This window comes from Arvicola amphibius, chromosome 14, assembly GCF_903992535.2.
Source record: "Arvicola amphibius chromosome 14, mArvAmp1.2, whole genome shotgun sequence".
NCBI classification, from domain to species: Eukaryota; Metazoa; Chordata; class Mammalia; order Rodentia; family Cricetidae; genus Arvicola; species Arvicola amphibius.
The window spans coordinates 63080210-63102148 of NC_052060.1; the positions used below are offsets into that span (position 1 = coordinate 63080210).

The following is a 21939-nucleotide window of genomic DNA, read 5'->3' on the forward strand; positions in this document are numbered from 1 at the left end:
AGGAGCTGTATCCTTGTTGGAGTAGGTGTGGCCTTGTTGAAGGAAGTGTATTTCAGTCTACTGCCTATGGATCAAGAAGTAGAACTTTCAGCTTCCCCCCATCACTGCATGTATGTGGCCATTCTTCTCGCTATGACAATAATGGACTAAACTTCTGAAACTAAACCAGCCCCAATGGCATGTTTTCCTTTATAAGAGTTGCTTTGTTCTTGGTGTCTCTTCACAGAAATAAAATCCTAACTAAGATAGAAGTTGGTATCATGGACTGGGGTTTTGCTATGATAGGACTGAACATGCTTTTGTTTAGAGGAATGTGGACTTTGGGAGTTGGCCTTAAATGGGGTTTAATGGGCCATACTAGGAGGAACATGGAAGACAGTGTGCTGAGGATGATTTGAGCTATGGGGGCCTGGCTCAAGAGGCTTCAAAGGAGAATATTAACATGTGCGCTAGAGATCATTCTTGTGATATTTTGGTGAGGAATGTGGTTATTTTTTACTCTTTGTCTAACAAGTCTGTCTTTGTCTAAAGAGGTTAAAGTGAAGAGATTTAGGTCAATTCTGTGGGCAGAAGAAATCTCAAAATGGCCTAGTATAAACTCTGTTGTATAGTTATTAGTGATCCCTCTAATGAAGATCTATAATGAAAAAGAGCAAGCTAAGAAAGCAGAAATGCAAACTATACAGTTTGAGGAAAAAAGAGGCACCAAGAAGTAGAATGGAGATAAATCCTGTGTTCAAGGAGATAAGCAGATTAAGAAATGGAAGAAAGAGAGTGGTGACTTGGAACAAGACCACACAAGTTAAGCTTCCAACTTGTAAAAGAATTAAAGAACAGCTTAGGCCCTGTTGTGGAGTAGTCTTTCTGTATACTGTGAATAAGTGTTGTTCTCATTGGTTGATAAATAAATATGCTTTGGCCTATGGAAAGACAGGATAGAGTTAGGTGAGAAATTCAAGCAGAGATACAGGAGAAGAAGAATGGAGTCTAGCAGTTGCCAGCCAGGCACCAAGGAACCAAGACATGTACAAAATGAGGTAACAACCACGAACCACATGGCAAAGCATAGATTAAAAAATATGGGTTAATTTAATTGTAATAGTTAGGTAATAATACGCCTGAGTCATCTGGCCAAACATTTATAAGTAATATTAAGTCTCTGAGTGATTCTTTGAGAGTTGACAGGCTGGAGAGAAACCTCCAATTACAAATGGCATAGCAAAGTCAGGCTCTTGAATTTCCAAAGGACCTGGGAAAATTTTAAAAAGGGAGCCAGCTCCTTTAAGAGTTTCTGTAGGACACTGAGCCCTTGAGCAGCTAGGATGTTAAACTAAGTAGAAATGCCTGCCACAGTACTAGTATCAACATTGTAGAGCTCGAGGAAAGGTTTAATGCAGTTCTTACTTATGAGCTTTAGGCTAGATTTTACAACCCAAGAAGTTGGTAGAACCAGTCACCAAAGCTTCAGGCAGTTTAAAGATTTGTTCACACAGTCAACAAAGGCTAAAAAATACAGGTAAAAGAGGTCCAGATTGAAAACACTCTAAACACATTTCAGTGTGTTTTCTAATGTGCATAGGCTTAAGAAAGAAAGAGTATCAACAATTATACAAAGGAATACATAGTTAAAAAATAATCTAATAAAGTCTTTAAAGAGAAATAAAATAATAAAGATTACATAATAAGCTGTGTAAAAATAGAAAATACACAGTGAGTCTGGATTTTGTATATTTTTGTGTTAATTTTGAATTTTTTGGTGACTGATGGGCAAGAGAAAGCTCTGGGAGACATGGGTTTGAAAGACTGACAAAATATACCAATATAAATATTTTTAAAACACCTTAACTTTAAAACAGAAGTCAAAAAATATATTTGTAAAATGGAACTTAAAAGAGTCATTGCTTTGGAGAAGTAGTTTTGCTTTTGTTTCCACAGAAAACCAGAGACTATGAATTCATTTCCAGGTTAAGATGGATAAGGTTTAATAAAGGGAGACCTCCTGAACCTTGACAGGTGATATATATCAACAAATGTTGTAACTGGTCTTTCCAGGACTTGGCCATTAACTCAGATTTTCTCCGGGTCCCCATATGATTAACAGCATCCACCAATCAACAGGAAGTAGTTTAGAGAACTACACTGAAATTCCCAAAATATTGTTTATAAATGCTTGTTTTCATTTAAAGGGGGTTGATTATAAATTATTATTGATCATATTCATTCTTTCTAAAAAAAGAAAGGGAGATATTGTGTAGAAATTATAAGAGGAAAATGAATCAATTTTTATTTAAAAAACAGCTGTTAATCTAAAAATATTTTACTCTGGTATGAATTTTAGTTTGTTCATACAAATTTAAGATCAATTTTGGTATACTGTATGTATATTTCTACTCTTGTTTAAAGCATTATGTTTATGCAGCTCATTTAAAAATATAATATATAATTTAAAAATGCAAATTAGTGGTCTATAATAGTCAAACTTGTAGCCGTATTAGGTTTTTTTTTTAGGTATACAAAGATATATTTCAATTACATAGGTTATCTTCAAACACCTCAAAGACCTATGGAATATGGCATTTAAAATGTTTTAGGAACTTAGGCTTTTCTTGACAGTGAGACACGTCTGCTCCTGGCAGCACCAATTACTTCAAAGAAGATGATGGGCACTGAAGAAACATTATGGAGTTTGTTTTTAATGTGGCAAAACTAGCCATTTGGGCAAAAAACTGCTCTTGCCTGGACTGCTTGATATGCAGGACCCACAGAAAAATGATCTCTAAATTTTGCCAAAACAAGGCAGGATGGTCCTTCAAGTTCTTGATTCACAGAAGACACTGGCAGAAATTCTGCAGGACACAGAGAAAAGTGACTGATGAACTTTGCCATTATAAGTAGGAGAGTCCTTTAAATACTTTTGGCCTGTTGGCTGAAGATGAATGTCCCAGCATTACAGAAGAACTTTGGGTGACTGTATAGGCAGTCAGATGTCTGTTTCATTTCTAGAGTTTTGGAAGTTGCTTACAATGTACTTCTTGTTTATTCAGGTAATATCTTTCTGGGATCTTTGATGGAGTTGAAGACTAGATCGTTGTAATTATAGTTTTCTTTAGTTATGATAAAATATAAATTAGATAGGAAACTTTAGGCCCACAAAGGTAGAATAAATGATATTTTCTTTAATTTTGCCATGTACAAATAGACTAGATATTGTAACTATAATTCTTTCCTATAACTGTTTTGTTATATGTAATTTTACTATGTCAAAGTAAAAACTTTCCTTTGTGTTTAGATAGAAAGAGGGAAATGCTCTGGAATAGTCTTTTGTACACTGTGAATATGTGTTGTTCTTATTGGTTGATAAATAAAGCCACTTTGGCCTATGGAATGATAGGATAGACCTAGGTGAGAAATCCAAGCACAGATACAGGAGAAGTAGGGTGGAGTCTTGAAAATACCAACCAGGCACTGAAGAAGCAAGACATGCAAAATATGGGGTAACAGCCATGAACCATGTAGCAAAGCATAGATAAAAATTATGAGTTAACTTAAATGTAAGCCTGGGCCATCTAATCAAGTATTCATAAGTAATATTAAGCCTCTGAATGGTTATTCAAGAACTGGCAGGTGGGAGAGAAATCTCTGATTACAAGGTCAAAATGTAGTGGTGCATACCTTTAATCCCAGTATTCAGAAGACAGACTAGTGGATATCTGAGTTTGAGGCCAGTCTGGTCTACATATTGAGTTTCAGTACAGTCAAGCTTATGCAATAAAGGAAACCATTTGAAAACAGAAAGTCAGAGAAGATATAATTGAATGAGAGGCCATGTTCCAGCTCCAACAAGCAGTAGAACTTGGCAGTTTTGGCCATGTGGTTCTGACTGTAGAGTCAATCATAGAATAAATGGGTTATGGAATCTCTCTCCAGGACTAAGAAAAGCCACCAAGGCCAGGCATACATGAGAGGTGTCCCTGAATGAAGGCCTAGAGAGGCCATTGCATGAAGCTGTGAAGGTAAAGCCTGGATTGTTTTTGAGACCTCAACATGTTGAAGATGCTGAGTTGTAGAATGCCTTCCAAGGAAAGCTGCTAACAGGGAGTGGAACTAGCCCAAGAGAAAGAAGTATGTTGTAGTCAACAAAGTTGAATGAAGTTGGAGACGTGAAGTGTGCTTTGGCGTCAGACATGGAGGTGCAGAGTTTGTAGTTTGGCCAGCTGGTTCTAGGTCTCATGTTGGTCCAGTATTTCCTCACTATGCTCCTTTCCCTACCCTTTGGAATTGTAATTCTGTGCCATTACAGTGATCTGGTTTTGATTTTGTAGGCTAGTTAAGAGATTGCATGACTCTCTGAAAAGATTTTGTACTTTGGGCTTTTAAACATTACTGATATTGTGATTGACTGTAGGAACATTTGGAGTTAGACTAAATGCATTTTTCATCATGTTTTGGCCATAAGGGAGTGGAATGTAGTGGTTTGATAAGTAAGGCTCACATACACTCATGAGTTTGAATGCTTGGCCCGTAGGAAATGGCATTATTAGGTGTCACCTTATTGGAGGAAGTGTGTTTTAGTTTTTATACTGCTGCCTGTGCCTCCTTCTCCAGCATTATGTCTGTCTGCATGGTTCCATGTTTCTTGCCATGACATGGACTAAACCTCTGAAACTGTAAGCCAGCTTTACTAGAGTTGCTCTGATCATGGTGTCTCTTCACAGTAATAAAACCCTAAGACAAATGGTAAGAACTAAACTTATTTGTGGGTATAAGTATACACATCTAGAATGCAGTTAGGAATTCTGCTGGTTTAATAAAATGGAAGTTGTGGGTTCTTCTCCTAGATCTGTGACCTCACAAACCCAATGTAGTTGACTAGGTTTCTATTAGTAGGTATGTTTTCCCTCTTGTTGAACTGGTCTTAAGTCTAATTAGAGAACTGTTGCTTACCACTAATGCATGAATGCCACTATTATACCATTAGGTTATCATGCTATGGCTGCTCATTGTTTTGGTTAATGTCATGCTTGAGTAAAACTATTGGTTGCTTCCCCCTTTGGAATCTTGCATGTCATTTTCTCTTACCATGAAAGCTAATCCTTAAGGAGGAGGCTTTCAGGTCATATCCTGTGTCTGAAATGCATAGTGTCTTTAGCAATAAAGACTCACATTCTACCTCAATCAATCAAAAGCAAAAGTATAAAATATTTGGGGAGTCTTTTGAACAATCCCGACCAATAACTCAAAAAGGGGGCTTCTCATTCCTGGTGTTGGAGTTTTGCATCTTGTGGGAGCACATGAGCACATTTCTTGAGAAAATGGTAATTGGAATATTATTTTTGTATTAGTCAGGGTTCTGTAAAGGAGCAGTACTAACAGAATATATACACACATATGCAAATATACTTATATATGTAATATATGTATTCTAATAAATCCCCTTTAAGTATCTCTTCTATTATCTACTCCTGCCCTCAAGTTGAAAAACAAAATCTAAAATTCATCAGCTAGATTGCAAAGATTTAAATTGAATTGTTTGAAGAATTGAGTAAAAAGTAGGGAGACTGCCAGTATAGAGCATAAGTTGAAAGGGTAATTTTTTTAAATTTGTGTTGACCTGTATGCTCCCTCCAAACTAAGCCTAACATTGAGACTTTACTAATTTGAATAAGTATAATTGATGTGAAACATTAAGTACATAAAATCATGAAAGAAGAGTACTTTTTGATTTTCTTTTCTGTGGGAATTGTCAGGCACATTTGTACAGACAAGGCTTCCTTTGAAATTAGCCATTGGGTACATGTATGTACACACACACACACACACACACACATATATGTATATATATATATACATATATATATATATATAAATATTCAACCCTTGATGTTCAAAGTTAAATCTTTGTTCTTCAATGTGAAGTCATTGCCACCAGAGACCAAGTTTTAAATGTCTATGAAATAATTTATGAAATTAAATTGTTTTCAATTTTTCAGGTGAAGAAATCACAACTATTACCCATATTTTTCTACCATGAAATGTTGTAATGACTCCTAATTACATATTGCTATTTCTATAGAACACTGAATATCCAAACACTCCCAGAGAAACTTCTTTTTAAAATATGTAACAATACCCTAGTGGATCAACATGCTACAAATAAAAGACTGTGGAGTGCTCAGGCATAAATGAGATGTACATACCATATATCTTCCTCAAAGACTCAGAGAACTTCATGGAAGATGAGCTGGAACGATTGTAAAAGCCAGAGGTGGAGGATGACTTCAAGAAAACAGTGTTTTCTGAGTTCAACAGGGCAGTTGCACATAGGAACTCACAGCTATTTTGACAGCATACATAAGAATTTCACAAGCTCAAGCCACACATTATTACAACATAGAGTGAGGGAGGTGAGCACAAAGTTTCACTACTAATGGAGGAACCATTGACATATTGTCACTGCTGCAAGGTGTGTGTGTGTGTGTGTGTGTGTGTGTGTGTGTGTGTGTGTGTGTGTGTGTGTAGAGATGGAGGGGGTATATCTATATCTACACAACACACACAGAATATCATATTTCTTTAATGACATGACCCCTGACAGGTGGACCTATAGGGCAGGTTCCATCCCAAAAGTAGTTGGGCAGTACAAGCTGGACTCAAAGTGAGGGAGAAGGGAGAAAACTTAAAGTTGAGTAGGTATAGAGTTGACACTGAAATGGTGGCTATCGGAGAATTTGGGGGAGTATGATCAAAATACATTGTATAATATTTTCAACGAATTAATAAAATATTTAAAAAATAGCACACTCAGCCATGTAGTAGTGGTGCATGCCTTTAATCCCACCCAGCACTTGCGATGCAGAGGCAGGCATATCTCTGATTTCAAAACCAGCCTGGTCTGTAGAGCCAGCTCCAGGACAGCCAGGACTAATAAACAGAGAAACCTTGTCTCAAAAAACCACCCCCTAAAAAACAAACAAAGGAGCAAGCAAAACCAAAAATTTCTTTAGGGGCAGGAGAAATGATTCTGGTTAAGAGTACTGGCTGCTCTTCTAGAGGACCTGGGCTCAATTCTCAGAACCCACATGGCAGCTCACAGTTGTCTGTGACTCAGGTTCCAGGGGATCTGAAACCCACAGCAAAAAAAAAAAAAAAACCAATGCACATAAACTAAAAATGAATAAAAATAGCTCACTGCAAATAACAGTGACCCATCTATAAAGCTATAGAAATACGTCTGTACTGGAGATAAAAGATAAACTACAGAAATATGTCAGGGCTTTTCAGTGTGTTACTAATATGATCTATTTGACTAAGAAATTGTAAGTTTAATCCTCCTGGAAAAAAATGAAAATTATATATGTAATGTGGAGCTGAAATATAGATTCAAAATTAGAGACCTTCTTGTCCTTTAATTAGACAGTAGCTAGAGACTGCATTTCTTTTTTGTCTGGATCTCTCCTGACAGGAGGCTACTTGTGAACTTTCTAATAGGAGAAGTTACCAAGCTGAGCTAGGCTAGCTTCACACTGCGCTGGCTTCAGAGGCTAGTGAAACCCCACTCCCTTTGCTTTAAACTACAGGCACAGCCATCACTGTTACTACTGGCCGAGTGACTCAGATTCCAGAGGATGCCAGTAATTGTGGTTTTTCATCACAGAGGATAAAGATAAGAGGAGAGACAGGCTGGTTTTTACACAATTAAATGCTGCCTCTCAGGCACCTCTGTTGGTAAGCGTCTGAGGGTCAGGAGCCTCCAGCCATCTCATTTCCTCCTGGCTGCCTGCTCTCATCTGCATCCCCAATTCAAGGGGATGAAGAAAGGGTCAGTTGGAAAGAAAAGCTGAATTTTCTAGTCTAATTTTCTTTTCCAAGTCTTGTCTGTGGAGCAGATAAGAAACAAAGATTTTTTGTGGAATAGAGGAGATCACTTCAGTCAGTAGCTTTTTTGCATGAACTTTGTTTCCTCTGTGCTTTGTAGTCAGTTGCAAGATACAGCATGAGGAATGTGTGTGAAATCTATTCTTTCCTTTTATGATTATGACATTGGTGTTTTGTTTTCATGTATGGACATGGATCTGAGGCTCTGGTGTTTTTTTATTTGCTAATTGTCGCTCAATATTAATCAGATTCCGGTTTTTATCACTTATCACTCAATTGCAATTGTAAATGCCCTGAAGATAGGAATGGCTTTATAGTTATTTGTTTTTACCCCAGTTTCTTAAATGAAGAAGGAAGTTAAAGAGTTGATAGTGTTTTAGATTTCTTCCTTCGTGAACTATTAGAACAATAAAGTACTTCAGTAATAATATGAGCCAACATCATAGTTACTGAGAGAATACCATATGTAAAATGACTTAAAAAGTTGAACGGTGAATAGAGGCCTTCCTAGTGTAAGGAACAAGTTTCCTAATTTCCCTCATGTGCAACTCAGTGACATAGTGAGAAACAGCTTGCTCTTTGGAGTCTGGCAAAATCGGGTGTATAGTGTGTGTCCTTCTCACCATAACAGGATTTATTTTCTTCACTTTGAGATTATCAATGGGTTATTCTTTCTGGTTTCTGTATGGATGAAAAATGTTTACATATTTTAGATGTAATAAAAACTAATACTTTGCTTTAAAAATTACTCTTTCCTTTCTTTTTCAAATACTATACTACTTTTATAAGAAAACACATTTCTGACATCAATTTAATATCAGAAATTGTGCCTTACTGTCATTTATAAGAACTTAGAAAGGAGTGGTGGCAAATGCACTGATGAATGAAGAATCAGCGTATACTAGAAATAGACATTGTTTTCACTTACAGGAAATGCCTTCTCTTTTTCCTATCATCCTTTGCATAAGGGAGTTGAAGTTGATTTATAAACAATGAGTAGTAAACAAATAGCATTTACTTTCCCTGCTCAGGAGTGCGCAAGAAGCTGGGTATGTGAAGTGATCAAGATGAGCCAGGCACCCACCAGACTCCACTTGCTTCAGAAGTGATATGAACACAAATGATTGTGAAAAATGGGATGGGAGAGAAGCATAGGGCTATACAAGGAGGGCTCGGGAAGACTCTGCTCAATCACACACATAGATAAAATAGTATTGACATCACCAGCAAGGCAAGAAAGTCAAGGAAAAAGCATCCCTGGAGAGCAGACGAGCAGAACAGAAAGGCCGGTCTACCTAGCATCCTCGGTGGGTTTTATTTAGGGAACAGTAACTGACATCTTTGGTGCTCCACCAATGATCACATTCATGTTTTTTCCTTTTCTCTCATTCAAACAGGCACATGTCTGTTCCACTTTCTTTGCAATGTTATGAATCTGTCCATCTCCAGGAAACCCGGTTAGCAGCAGAATATTGTCCTATTGCCCTCAGAGCTCAGTTTAGGGAATATGTGGCTGAATGATCAAGAGAGGAGGGCCTTATCTGCAAAGAGAACTCTGAATCTTTAGTGCAATAATTTTCCACATTCACAGGACAAAGCAAATACTCTGTGTGAGTAACACTGGCTTGGCTCCAGTAATAACACAGCTGTTGAAACAGCTTAGTCACCGGGGCGATGGAGGCAGTGTGGTGAGAGAATGCTGGGGTGCAGTGAACTGACATTTAGCTGGCTAGCAGGGGCTCTGAGAGCCAGAACAGATCTGTGGGAGAGCTGTGGAGAGGCTGCTCCCCGCCCACAGTCATCCCCTTGTTTCTTTTGAAGCTGAGCCATAATCCCCTCCCTGGGCAGGGTGCCTGAGGAAGAAAACTGAACACATTTTTATGACTGATGAGAGGGAATGAACTGTTTCGATCTTTCTAGATGCCTGGTTTCTCTCCCTTACAATGACTTTTTGTTTGTTTGTTTGTTTTTGTTTTATTGGTTTGGTTTCTTGTTTTTTAAATGCCTCGGGGTATTTAAAATATAATATGTAATTTAGATATAGTGGGGTGGGGTGGGGGGTGACCTGCACTCATGGAGAAAACCTCAAGTAGTTCTTTAGTTTTGACTGTTCAGGTGATATAAGAAAAAGTCAGATGGAAAAGCCTCAATCCTCATGACTGGTCTTTCCTCGATCCCTGTAGCAACTGCATCTGCTAGAGCTTTGTCCTGAAGTTCTGTGGACAGATCTGATAAAATACTTCACTGGTCACATCAGAATTTGGGATGGCCTAATGAATTGCTATACAGCTACCATGCTGTTTTTGCAGCCTTTGAACATCTGACCTTCATGGTTTTTTCTTTGTCCTGGGCTCCTTTTGCACTGTTTGTTTTGGAAGTTGTTGAGTTAAATTAGCCATCTCTTTCCTTCCTTGGTTACAGTATGAGAATGCAGCTGTCAGTCTGTGAACACTGCCATTGTCTATTTTTAGATTCAGGGTGAATAAAGCTCTCTTCTCTAATTGCACAGAGAGAAGAGAAAAAGAGAGTTTTACAACCACCAAATCAGCTATTCCGAGTGTTCTGTACACTGTATGTGTTGTCCTGGGGAGAAAACAGGTAGCCACTGTGCCTTTCCATCCCTCAGTCATCAGGTTTGTTTTCTCTTGCTTGAGTACTGATTATGGTCATATAGGAACAAGTCTGACCACGTTTGTTTTCCTCGTTTAACGCTTGTCGGCTTGAATAGTTTTGTTTTCTCTAGCTTTGTTATACAGGGAAAAAAGATGATCACTGAGTTCAAATTCCTTGCAAATTATTCTTTTGCTATATTTTTTAATTAAACAAACAGAGCTATGAAATACAATGGACTGTGATTTTTTTTTTTTTTCCCATATAGCTCTCTAACCAACATCCTTTGTGTCTAAATCCAGGTCTATCTTTTATGTTGCTGCTAGGAATGCTTCAATTTTTTAAATTGTTTTTTTGTTTTGGTTTTATGAGACAGGGTTTCTCTGTTTAGCCTTGGTTTTCCTTGAACTTGCTTTATAGACCAAGCTCACAGAGATTCAGTGGTCTGCCTTGGCCTCCCAAGTGCTGGGATTAAAGGTGTGCTCCATCACAGTCTGGCCTGCTTCAAATATCTTTCTAGGGAGAATACCACGGTATTCAGTGTAACTTGGACTCTTAGTTATCAGACTCTTCCAGCTGCTCAATCCTTTATTCCGTCTAGCAACTCTTCTATCCCCACCATATTGAATTAGTTTCTCTGACCATTTAATGCTCCTTTATGCGTATATGGATTTTTAGATGTACATCTTCCTTTATCCATGGTTGCTTTTACTCCATTGCTTCTTGAACTATTGTCCTGTGATTAGTAGGTAGATATAACTGTGGATGAGTTGATTCTGAAAGTCACACTTTCTGTGCTTCATTGCTTAACCCAAATGCCTTTAAACACTTTGAGATACCTGTATGCATAGGTTTGTTTCAGTGTTTGATTTTCCCAATTTACTGTGAATAATTTGAGGGTAATGATTTTGTCTTATCCATTTTTATCCTCAGTAGTATTTATAGAACCAGTCAATGCTTGGAAATATTTGGTTGAGGAAAAGGAAATTCATTTAACTTTCAGAGGAATATTATTGCCCTCTTCGTGGCAGTGCAAATTGTTATGTTTTTGTCTTATCATCTGATTTCCCTCTGGCTTTAACAAGCCAGGTTGAATAGATTGTCAAGTCTTGCTGTACCCGGAAGAATGCTTTTTTTCTCTGGAATCTCTTAGAAGAAATTTTTAAAATATATTTATGTATTTATTATTATGTATACAATATTCTGTCTGTGTGTATGCCTGCAGGCCAGAAGAGGACACCAGACCCCATTACAGATGGTTGTGAGCCACCATGTGGTTGCTGGGAATTGAACTCAGGACCTTTGGAAGAGCAGACAATGCTCTTAACCTCTGAGCCATCTCTCCAGCCCCCTCTTAGAAGAAGTTTTATCTATTACATAATTTCTGTGTCCTGCAGATCCATTTTATTGTTTCATTTAAGCACAAAACCTTAGCTAAGTTCTAGGTCAAAGAAGTTGTTGGTTTATAGCTTCTGGAACTACATTTTCTTTTTTTCCCTTTAACCCCACTGGCACTTTCTAGCAGAACATTAATACATTATCCCCATATTATTATCCATAAAAGAGAAGGGGAATTAATCACTTTCTTCACAAGCCGCTCTTTTTCCTCATCTAGAGAACGGGTACATTTTTTTTTGGTGTGTAACTGGGAACTATATTCATTACTTAGTTTTTAGCTGTGGTTAAAAAAAAATTGACAGCCGGTTGTGGTGGCGCACGCTGGTAGGATTTGCTGAAGGAGGCAGAGGCAGGAGGATCACGAGTTCGAGGCCAGCCTGGGTTACACATTTGCCGGGCGGTGGTGGCGCACGCCTTTAATCCCAGCACTCGGGAGGCAGAGGCAGGCGGATCTCTGTGAGTTTGAGACCAGCCTGGTCTACAAGAGCTAGTTCCAGGACAGGCTCCAAAGCTACAGAGAAACCCTGTCTTGAAAAACCAAAAAAAAAAAAAAAAAAAAAAAAAAAATTGACAAAGGCAACCTATAGAAGGAAGAGTTTTTTGACTTATGGTTCCATGAGGATCCGAGTCTGTCATGGCAGAGAACCATCGCAGCAACCAAAAGTGATGGCAGCAAGAACAGGAGCTGAGAGCTCTCATCCTGAACCATAAGCATAGCCTAGAGGGAGAAAACTGAGAATAGCATGTGGCTTTTGAACCTCAAGGCCTGTGTGACATACTTCCTCCAGCAAACCTATGCCTTCTAAATCTACTAAAACAACTCCACTAACTGTGATCAATTATTCAAACATTTAAGCCTGTGGAGTCATTCTAATTCAAAACATCACAGGAATTAATTATGGGTCAAATTAGACAAACATACTTTCGTGAACTATGCAAATGTGTGTTGCATATGAATATATGCATGAATGTATATGGCGGTAGGATTGGGGATAAGAAAGTATTGGTAGGTGATGTAGGATATTCTTCTGTATGCTTTAAATATGTGTTTCTCTCATTGGTTTGTAGTAAGGAGAGGGCCCTTTTTTGTCCCTGCTGCCCGGCTAGCTTACACCCGAAATAACCACACAGAAACTGTATTAATTAAAACACTACTTAGCCATTAGCTCTAACTTCTTATTGGCTAACTCTTACATATTACTTTAACCCATCTCTGTTAATCTGTGTATTGCCACATGGCAGTGGCTTACCAGAGATTCTAACAGGCATCCATCTCCGGCAGAGGAGATGGCTTCTCTGACTCTGCCCTTCTTCCTTCAGTTCTGTTTTCTCCACCTACCTAAGTTCTGACCTATCAACCAGGCCAAGGCAGTTTTTTTAGAAAGATTTTTTTCATTTATTATGTATACATCATTCCTTCCATGTATGCTTGCATGCCAGAAGAGGGCACCAGATCTCATTATAGATGGCTGTGAACCACCATGTGGTTGCTGGGAATTGATCTCAGGACCTCTGGAAGAGCAGTCAGTGCTCTTAACCTCTGAGCCATCTCTCCAGCTCCCCCAAGGCAGTTTTTTTTTATTCATTAACCAATGAAAGCAACACACAAACAGAAGGAACTCCTATACCAGGTAAAATTTGAAGAACTAAGAAAACAGAGATGACTAAAATGCAATTCCTGAATTTAAGAAGGCATCAGTTTGATACGAGCAAAGGTGCTAAATAAACCCTATCTCCAGTCATTTGCAGTTCACTATGTATAAGGGGTTTCCTTTTAGAAATTTGGTGTGCTAGTGAGGTGAGTGTAGTGTGCCCAAATGACAGCATTGAAATAGCAGCGTGCATAATCTGAGGCTCTGTCAAGTAATTGGCATACATTGCCTTCTTTATGTCTTATGGCCTTATGAGTGGTTTTACTATAACTCCCATTTCATAACTGGAGAAGTTTAGACATGTTCCCAGTCTTGCACTGTTCTCAGGTGGCAAGGTGGGTTGAGATCCCAGATTGTCTTCAGAGCTGACCTCTTTTCATCTGCCAATGTTGTAGAAGAAGGGACAGCCTGGGTAGACTTAAGAGAAGAGACCATAGAGGAGCCAGATAATATCTTAGTATGCCATTTTTAGAGTTTCCATTTTAGACTAAAGACGGTATAAAGGATTGAAAGTATGTTTAATTTTTTTTTAAAGTCCCCTCATATAGTCCCTATTGGCCTAGAACTTGTTATATAGACTAGGCTAGCCTCAAACTTCAGATATCTGCCTACCTCAGCTTCTCAAGTGCTGGATCTAAAGATATGGGCCACTGACAGTATTTTAGAAGCCACCTCTCTGACTGCTGTGTGAAAAGTCTCAATTAGGCCATAGGTAGTAGTTGTGTGAGAAGTTGAGAAATGGAGTAAGTCTGAAAGAATGAGAAAGAATTGACGATGTGAATTGTTTGGTTTCTCCATGATCTGTGGCACTTCAGATTCATCACTCTACAAATAGCTAATGTCCCAATAGTGTTTCCAATTGTTCAGTCTTCATTGAGTTGCTGCCTTGACTGCAATAAGAAAAGATAGATTTTTTTTTTCCTGAAAAGGAGTATCTCTGTAAAGTACTAGACATAAGAAATGTTTTATTCCTTTGTCCTTGTCATATTGCATTTGTAGAATTTTTAATTATAGCCAGGAGATAATGCATCAGAATATAGAAATGGAAATACTTCTCCACAATACTAATGTTTGACAGTATGGAGAAAGATGATAGAGACTGTTGCCTGGTTTGTTAAATAGTCATGCTCATTCATTTGTATAACGGTTCACACCCAACCCTGGAGGATATCTTAATAACACAGGCAGGGCCAAATTTATAATTAGCCAAGTCCACTTTTGCCAGACATTCCATAGATATAAGACAGGGTTGGTTTTGTTATTTTCTTAATTGAAAGCATCAGGAAAATACCAGTCAGTTCGGGGAGCTTTTGATTAGAGAATGAGTGCTGGCACAAATAACCCCAGATTATATGTCTGTTGGAGACTGAAAGCTGGCTGGTCTGAGTTACTTCCATCTGAGGTTACCAAACAACCATGCATAACTGGAAATGTGAGAATGTACACGAGGGTTTTGAAAACTTTTTGTACCTTTCTTTCCAGAGCAAAGGACCAAGTAAATCAAGGCTTTTTTTAAAAAAAAAAAATAAAGAAGTTTTTGACACCATATAATAATTATTTCTTTATTTCCCCCTTTCTTTTCACTTAATTGGTCAGTAGTATGGCCTAACTCTCTTGTTGCTGGGTGGAAAGGAAACTTGTGTATGCTATACATATGCCATGTATGCCAGACTTGTGAGGGCAAAGCCGTATGGTTCTATATTTCCTAGGTGTGGAGAGATGTATAGGGAGTTAAGTGATGGCTGCTACGTTAGATAAAAGAGATGGTAAGTTAGATTTAATCAAGATTTTCCAACCAGAAGATTGAAGATAGGATGGACACTAGCACCACTGCACATCTAACTTGTGTCTTTGTACCATCTGCTTGTCTACTACTAGTTTTGAACAGTGAAGTATAAGTGAGAAGCAATCAGATGATGTCTTCCATCACTATTGCTCACATCATTCATACACAGAAACAAAGCCTTTGTCAGTTATCTGTTTTTGGTTATTGGAGTGTATTTAGCCTCTGTATAGCTCTTTGTCATCTACCTTTGTTATCTGAGTTTCTGTCCTTCCCAGTTCCCACAATTGTGAAGTCCCAAAGAAATCACACAGAGGTCTACATTAGTTGTAAACTAATGTACCTTTTTCAGTGAGGCACTCACATCTCAGCATTTATTTGAAATATAATTGACAGGATACAGACCCATGTCCCACAGCAGTCTGGTTTTTAAAAATAAAAAAAAAAGAAATTAAGTTTTTGTTTATTTGTTTGTTTTTCTTTTAAAATAAGAGTCTGATTAGAGTTGAGTAGCTTTTCCATAAAGGATGCTGCCTGGGGGTCTTTTGAACTCTGTTTTCTTAGGCAAAGCAGGACTTGGAGTGATATGGAAATTTACTGAGGAAATTAAAGACTCACCTCTGACATTCACTATTGTGTTCCTCAGCAACTTATGAAATCTCTTCCCAAAGTATGAAACATGGACACATATAAACATATGTTAAAGAAGCTGCTGTTCTTATGAAAAATTGAAACAGCCTCAACTTTTTTAATTTAGCAATCTTGTTACTAAAAACATTCTTCCTCCTCATAATCCAATTGCTGTTCTATTAATAGAGCATCAGGAAACCTCAGACACCACATTCGTCATGCTGACAACCACATCATCTTTTCTTTTCTTCCCATCATGCACACAAGTCAAGTTCAAAATTCTCTAGCTGTTCACTATATCTGTAGCCTGTTATGCCTTAATTTTACCCATTATCTACTTATACTCTACATAGTTGTGGACAAGGGTGCTATTTTTCTGTGTATGAAGAACTCAGAAAGACAAAGTTCCCAAAACATCACAATGACTGTATGTTCTGGCTTATAGTCTCAGCATTTTACCATTTTTTGTTTGTATATGTGAAATTCAGAGATACAGGATAAGTGGCTGTTCCAATAACCCTTTGGCTCCCTACCTGGACTCAATGCTATTGTTCTGGGGATAGATGCTTCTCATCTTATAATAGAACTTATCCCTTAGGATTGTATGACCACTAAATTAGTCACTTCATGAAAATTGCTTAGAACAGTGCATAAAACATCAAGGACAGCAATTTCTGTCATCATTTTATTAAAGGAAGTGAAATCTTCATGTCTACCTTTCATCATATATTCAGTATAATAGCAAGTAAGAAAAATATGGAGCTTCCCTCCAAATCCATTACAAACATGAAACAGAAGAACACTGTGCAAAAGAAGTCAGTAAAGCTGTGCTGCTTGCTGTTGAACTATTTTCTCTTCTGCCTTTCAATGGAGTAGGAAATCTTGTTCAGCTTTAATGACTACATTGTATATAATAAAACATTGGTCTCATGGCTTCTGGGCTACTGATTGGGCAATGCTACCTGACATCTTGTAGACATAATTAAGACTGCAATAGCCTATTTGAATTCCCTGTGAGACAAGCAAGAAGGTCAAGGTTACATATACATTGGGAAAAGCTACTTATAAAATAAAGACTGGTTATATCAGTTTCATGGAATAAGGGCATAAGGTATTAGCATAAAGTATGTGTAGATCTTAAGTTCATGGCTTTCCATTCCTCTTATGGATTAGCCCTTTAGTGTAGAATCCCATCATTCCATTCTGCTGTGTAAATTTCATGTTTTTCAAACACATTTGTGTTGGTAAAAATTCATTTCAGAGGGGGCTGGAGAGATGGCTCAACGGTTAAGAGCATTGCCTGCTCTTCCAAAGGTCCTGAGTTCAATTCCCAGCAACCACATGGTGGCTCACAACCATCTGTTATGAGGTCTGGTGCCCTCTTCTGGCCTGCAGGAATACACGCAGACAGAATATTGTATACATAATAAATAAATAAATAAATAAATAAATAAATAAATAAATTTTTTTAAAAATTTATTTCAGAATATAGGGAAGAGAATTAACTATGAAATGTCACTATGATTCATTCAAATTACTACTTCCATCAGGTTAAGGGATGGCACTCTCACATGAAGAAATTTACAGGACTCTGTAAGAAAAATATGGTCTGTGGGAATCATCACAGACAGAAAGATCTCAGAAAGATCAGTAACCTTCCACACTAGGAAACATGGATTATAATGTCCTCAGTGGGGTTTTATACTAGTCACACTGCCCTGCTCTGCTAAGGAGTGAGATGGCAATGGGTGGAAGTGTGGTGTGGGACAATGGTCTGTATTCTATCAATTATATTAAAAAAAATCCTGATTGGCCTGTAGCTAGGCAGGAAGTATAGGTGGGACCACCAGACAGGAAGTAGAGGTGGGTCAAGGAGGACACGAGAATTCTGGGAAGAGCATGCAGTCCTTTACCCAGCTGCAGAGGAAGCAAGATGTGATTGCCTCACTGAAAAAGGTACCGAGCCATGTGGCTAGCATAGACAAGAATAATGTGCTAATATAAGTTATAAGAGTTAATAAGAAGCCTGAGCTATTGGGCCAATCAATTTACAACTAATGTAGACCTCTGTGTGATTTCTTTAAGAGTTAACAATTACAGGAACCAGGCAGGACAGAAACCCCAACAACACAAGACAGTCTGGCAAAAATGGTTCAGTACCAGTTCACATGGGCTACTGAAGGAGCACATAGTTCTTTCTCCTTAGACAACCTCATTCTCCACCCACCTTAGTCTGTCTTTACTATATGTGTATGCAATAAAAGACAGAACCACGGACACTGGTATTTCCAGGCGTCCAACTTGGTGCTTTTTGACTTACACTGCAATTCTCAAGTTCTTCATCGAAAAGGTATTGTTTTGGTTCAATATATTTTAACCCCATGCTTGGGCTAGAGGGTTTCAGTGATGATTTTGAACCTTGCCCATGCTGGGAACACAGCAGAAAGCTTTGATCAGAATTGAGTAGCTTTTCCATGAAGCATGATTGATTTTGCTGATGGATATTTTCTTGAATTCTACTACTTTATCTAACAAAAGTAGTAGGAATAGCAGTTCTAGACATGATTCATATAAAAGTTGTGTTATGTGACTGATTTGAGGATGACAAGTTAGACAATTTTTTAAGTGATACAGATCAAATGATAATCTTTAGAAATTTCTGGGCACATTTAATATATACAACATAATGTCTTAAGATATATATAGCAACAGGAATACTTACAGTGAAACAAATTAATTATTATCATTACTCCTGTAGCAAAACCACAAAAGAAATGGATAAATGATATATGGAGAGTAATCAAAAGGACATATCAATGTTTAGTTATTAGAGCTGATAGAAAATTAAATTAGTTAATTTAAATATACCTCAGAAGTTATTGTTACTTAAAATAGGGTAGTTGTATACTAATATAGTGTATAAATTTTTATTACTTTTCCTTTGAACATTCTCAGTAGATTAGAAGAATTGTTAAAGCTGGGGCCAGGCCAGTGGTTAATTCTGTCTGATCTTTACTCTGCCTGAAATACCTTCTCTACCTAGGCCTATTGCTATTCTTTTTTTTTTTTTTTTTTTGTGGGGCCCAGGGTAAGAGTTTCCCTGAAGGCATACCTACCATTTCATGATATATTTCACAGTGATACATTTGACCAATAAACTGTTCAGTAAAATATATTCTACTTTCTGATTACAACAGATTTACTTTCATAATGAACTGGAATATCAGTTTTGAATGTATGATTCTTGGACTGCTTAAAATTATGTGTAAGAATATGATTGATTAGGACTCATCTCATATAGAGAGAAGGAGCCTTTGTTGTTTGTGTGAGGGCACCCCAGACTCTGAGATCTAGTGCTGTGTATGTCTTTCTGTGAACAACAGCTTTTTGATCATTATTGACCACACAAATGGTTTTTTCGTTCCTCTTGGATACCCGTTTTTGGGGAAAAACACATAAACACTGAGAATAAGATCAGAGTTGTCTAAGAATAGTATTTCCAGAGTAACACAAGACAGAAGTAGGGCATTAGGTGGGTAGGCTCTGGGTGTGCATATTTCTTGTCACCTAGGAATCTTCAAAGCCTTTGAAGAATGGAGGAGGAAAGTGGGACTCCTTAGTAGGGTGAGTTTACTTTGTCCATGTGTAAGACCTGTCCTATTCTTCCAAAGAAAATAGTTTTCCAATGAAAAGAAGAGCATGGAGAAAAAAAACAAAACAAAAGAAACAAAAATAAAAACAAGAAAAGTAACTATTATAACTATCAAGTATCTAAGGCACTTTTTGTGGAACTATTTGGTACAATAACTCCCATGTGCCTCTTACAGGCATATTTTAGACCAGTAGTGCGAGTTACAGGAGGATAAGTCCTAATTATGATTCAGATTCTGAACAACTGTGCTGCCTCAGAGAGAATGAAGTTCTTATCTCTGGTAGAGCTTAAATGGAAGTTCTTGACTCACAGAGTGACTATGAGAGAAAATCCAGAATCCATACTAGACTTTAGTACTGTAACCTCAATCTTTAGGTTTAGGTTTAATAATAATATCTCTTTTGGGTTTTTGTTGTTGTTGTTTGGGGTATTTTTTTGGTTCTTGTTGTTTGTTTGTTTGCTTGTTTGTGAAAATTTTGGAATGTTTAAAAAGTATTTTTTACAAAATTACTTATAAATTGTCCATTTTTTCTCTTGCAGGAGAAAATGCAGAAGTTTCCATGGATGTTTCCCTGGGTTACCGTGATGATATGTTTTCTGAGTGGACTGAAATGGCCCATGAAAGGGTACCACGCAAACTAAAATGTACTTTTACATCCCCCAAGGTAGGGTACATTTTTTGTTGTTGTTTTGGTTTTTTTTTTTTTTTTTTTTGGTTTTTCGAGACAGGGTTTCTTCTGTAGCTTTAGAGCCTGTCCTGGAGCTAGCTCACAGAGATCCACCTGCCTCTGCCTCCCGAGTGCTGGGATTAAAGGCGTGTGCCACCACCTCCCGGCTAACCTTGTTCTTTTTAAGAACCAGAGGAAATAAGGAACATGTACATGTACAGTGGCTTTATAATTTAAAATTATGCCTAAGACATGTTTGTGAATCAAATGCAGTGTTAACACGATGGGCTGTAACTCTCATAGACAAACTCTACCCAGCACCCAATCACCTGTTGCGGTTTGTTTTCTTGGCTTTCATTATGCAGATGTGGTCTGAGTACCAAACACATCTGTGTGATCTGCAAGCTTATAGGAAATACAGATTCTCAGGCCACACTTAAAACCCGCAATTTTCTGCTGCCAATATGTCAGTAAATTATAAATAATAGAAGTTTATTTGGTTCATACTTGTAGAGGCTGAGAGACTACAGCCATGATACCTGAAATCTGTTCAGGTCTTTTGTACTATACTAAAACATGGTAAGAGAATAATCAAACCCATATGGGAGAGGAGATAGGACAAAAGTGGCTTCACATAGCAAAACTTATCTCTTTATTATTAATCCTTCTCCACAGTGACAGCATTAATTCTTTCATGAGAGCAGAACAGTTATGACCAAATGATGATAACAACTAAATTTTAATATTAAAATCGACAGGCACATTCAAGCCATAATAATTCCTGACTCAAATCAGGAGACAGTACTGAAGACTTTATTTCAGTGCACTTTGAACTCATACTCTTGGAATAAACAAAACTTGAAAAATTCTACCCTAGGCCTTTTCTTTGCTTACTGTCTAAATATAGAGTTCTCTCCTCAACAGCCTAGAATAATTGTTTTAGGTAGGCTCTTGAAGATAATTTAATGGGTAAAAATGAGAGGAACCTATAAACTGGGGAAAATATAGAGGTAGCTGCTATTTAAAAATTTTTTATGAAATTGAGGAATATATAATTCTTCTATATGTGATGTATCTTAGTTATATTTTTCAGAGGAGAGCCTGGTTAAATGAAAGTTACAGGACTTTCCGTTGTAGAAAATTTTATCCTCATAAACAGAAGTCATTTTTCACTTTTTCTTACACATTGAGAAGTGTGTGTGGGTGCTGCCTGCAACCATTTCTCAGTGACAGGGCCTTAATTATCGTTAGGATGTGTTGCTCTCCTTCTCAAAAGAGATCCGACTTCGAAAGGTGTGAAGAAAATGAATCATCAAATCTATGTATTTTGATTATGGTAAAATTTAATTTTGATTCTGAATGTTAAATGAGAAGTTGCTTCAAAGCTCTGTAGTCTCCAGTGGATTGTGAAGTCAAGAAAAAAAAGTCAAGTTGCTACCTGATGTAATATTCCCTAATTAGGTAGTCTTATGACAGAATTAGGAGAGGCTAGGGAGAGTATGAGGGAGAGAAGGCAGGTAGGAGGCAGTTTTTTAAAAAAGGGATAAAACGAGAATATTGTTTTTCTGAAGTGCCATTAATACTGGTAGAGGTAAAACTTTAGAAAGCAAACCCAAAACATGTTACACATACATATACAAAGGCAAAATAGTCAATACAAATAACATACAA

At 37.5% G+C, this 21939-nt stretch overlaps 1 protein-coding gene across 2 annotated transcripts in view; it reads left to right on the forward strand.

The window, feature by feature from the left end:
- Positions 1-21939, forward strand: part of Wls (Wnt ligand secretion mediator) — a 92068-nt gene that overhangs the window by 34097 nt on the left and 36032 nt on the right. For both annotated transcript variants that reach the window (XM_038311737.2, XM_038311738.2), the window contains exon 3: positions 20141-20265. In XM_038311737.2, the coding sequence (XP_038167665.1) occupies positions 20141-20265 (125 nt within the window). The remainder of the gene's footprint in view (positions 1-20140; positions 20266-21939) is intronic.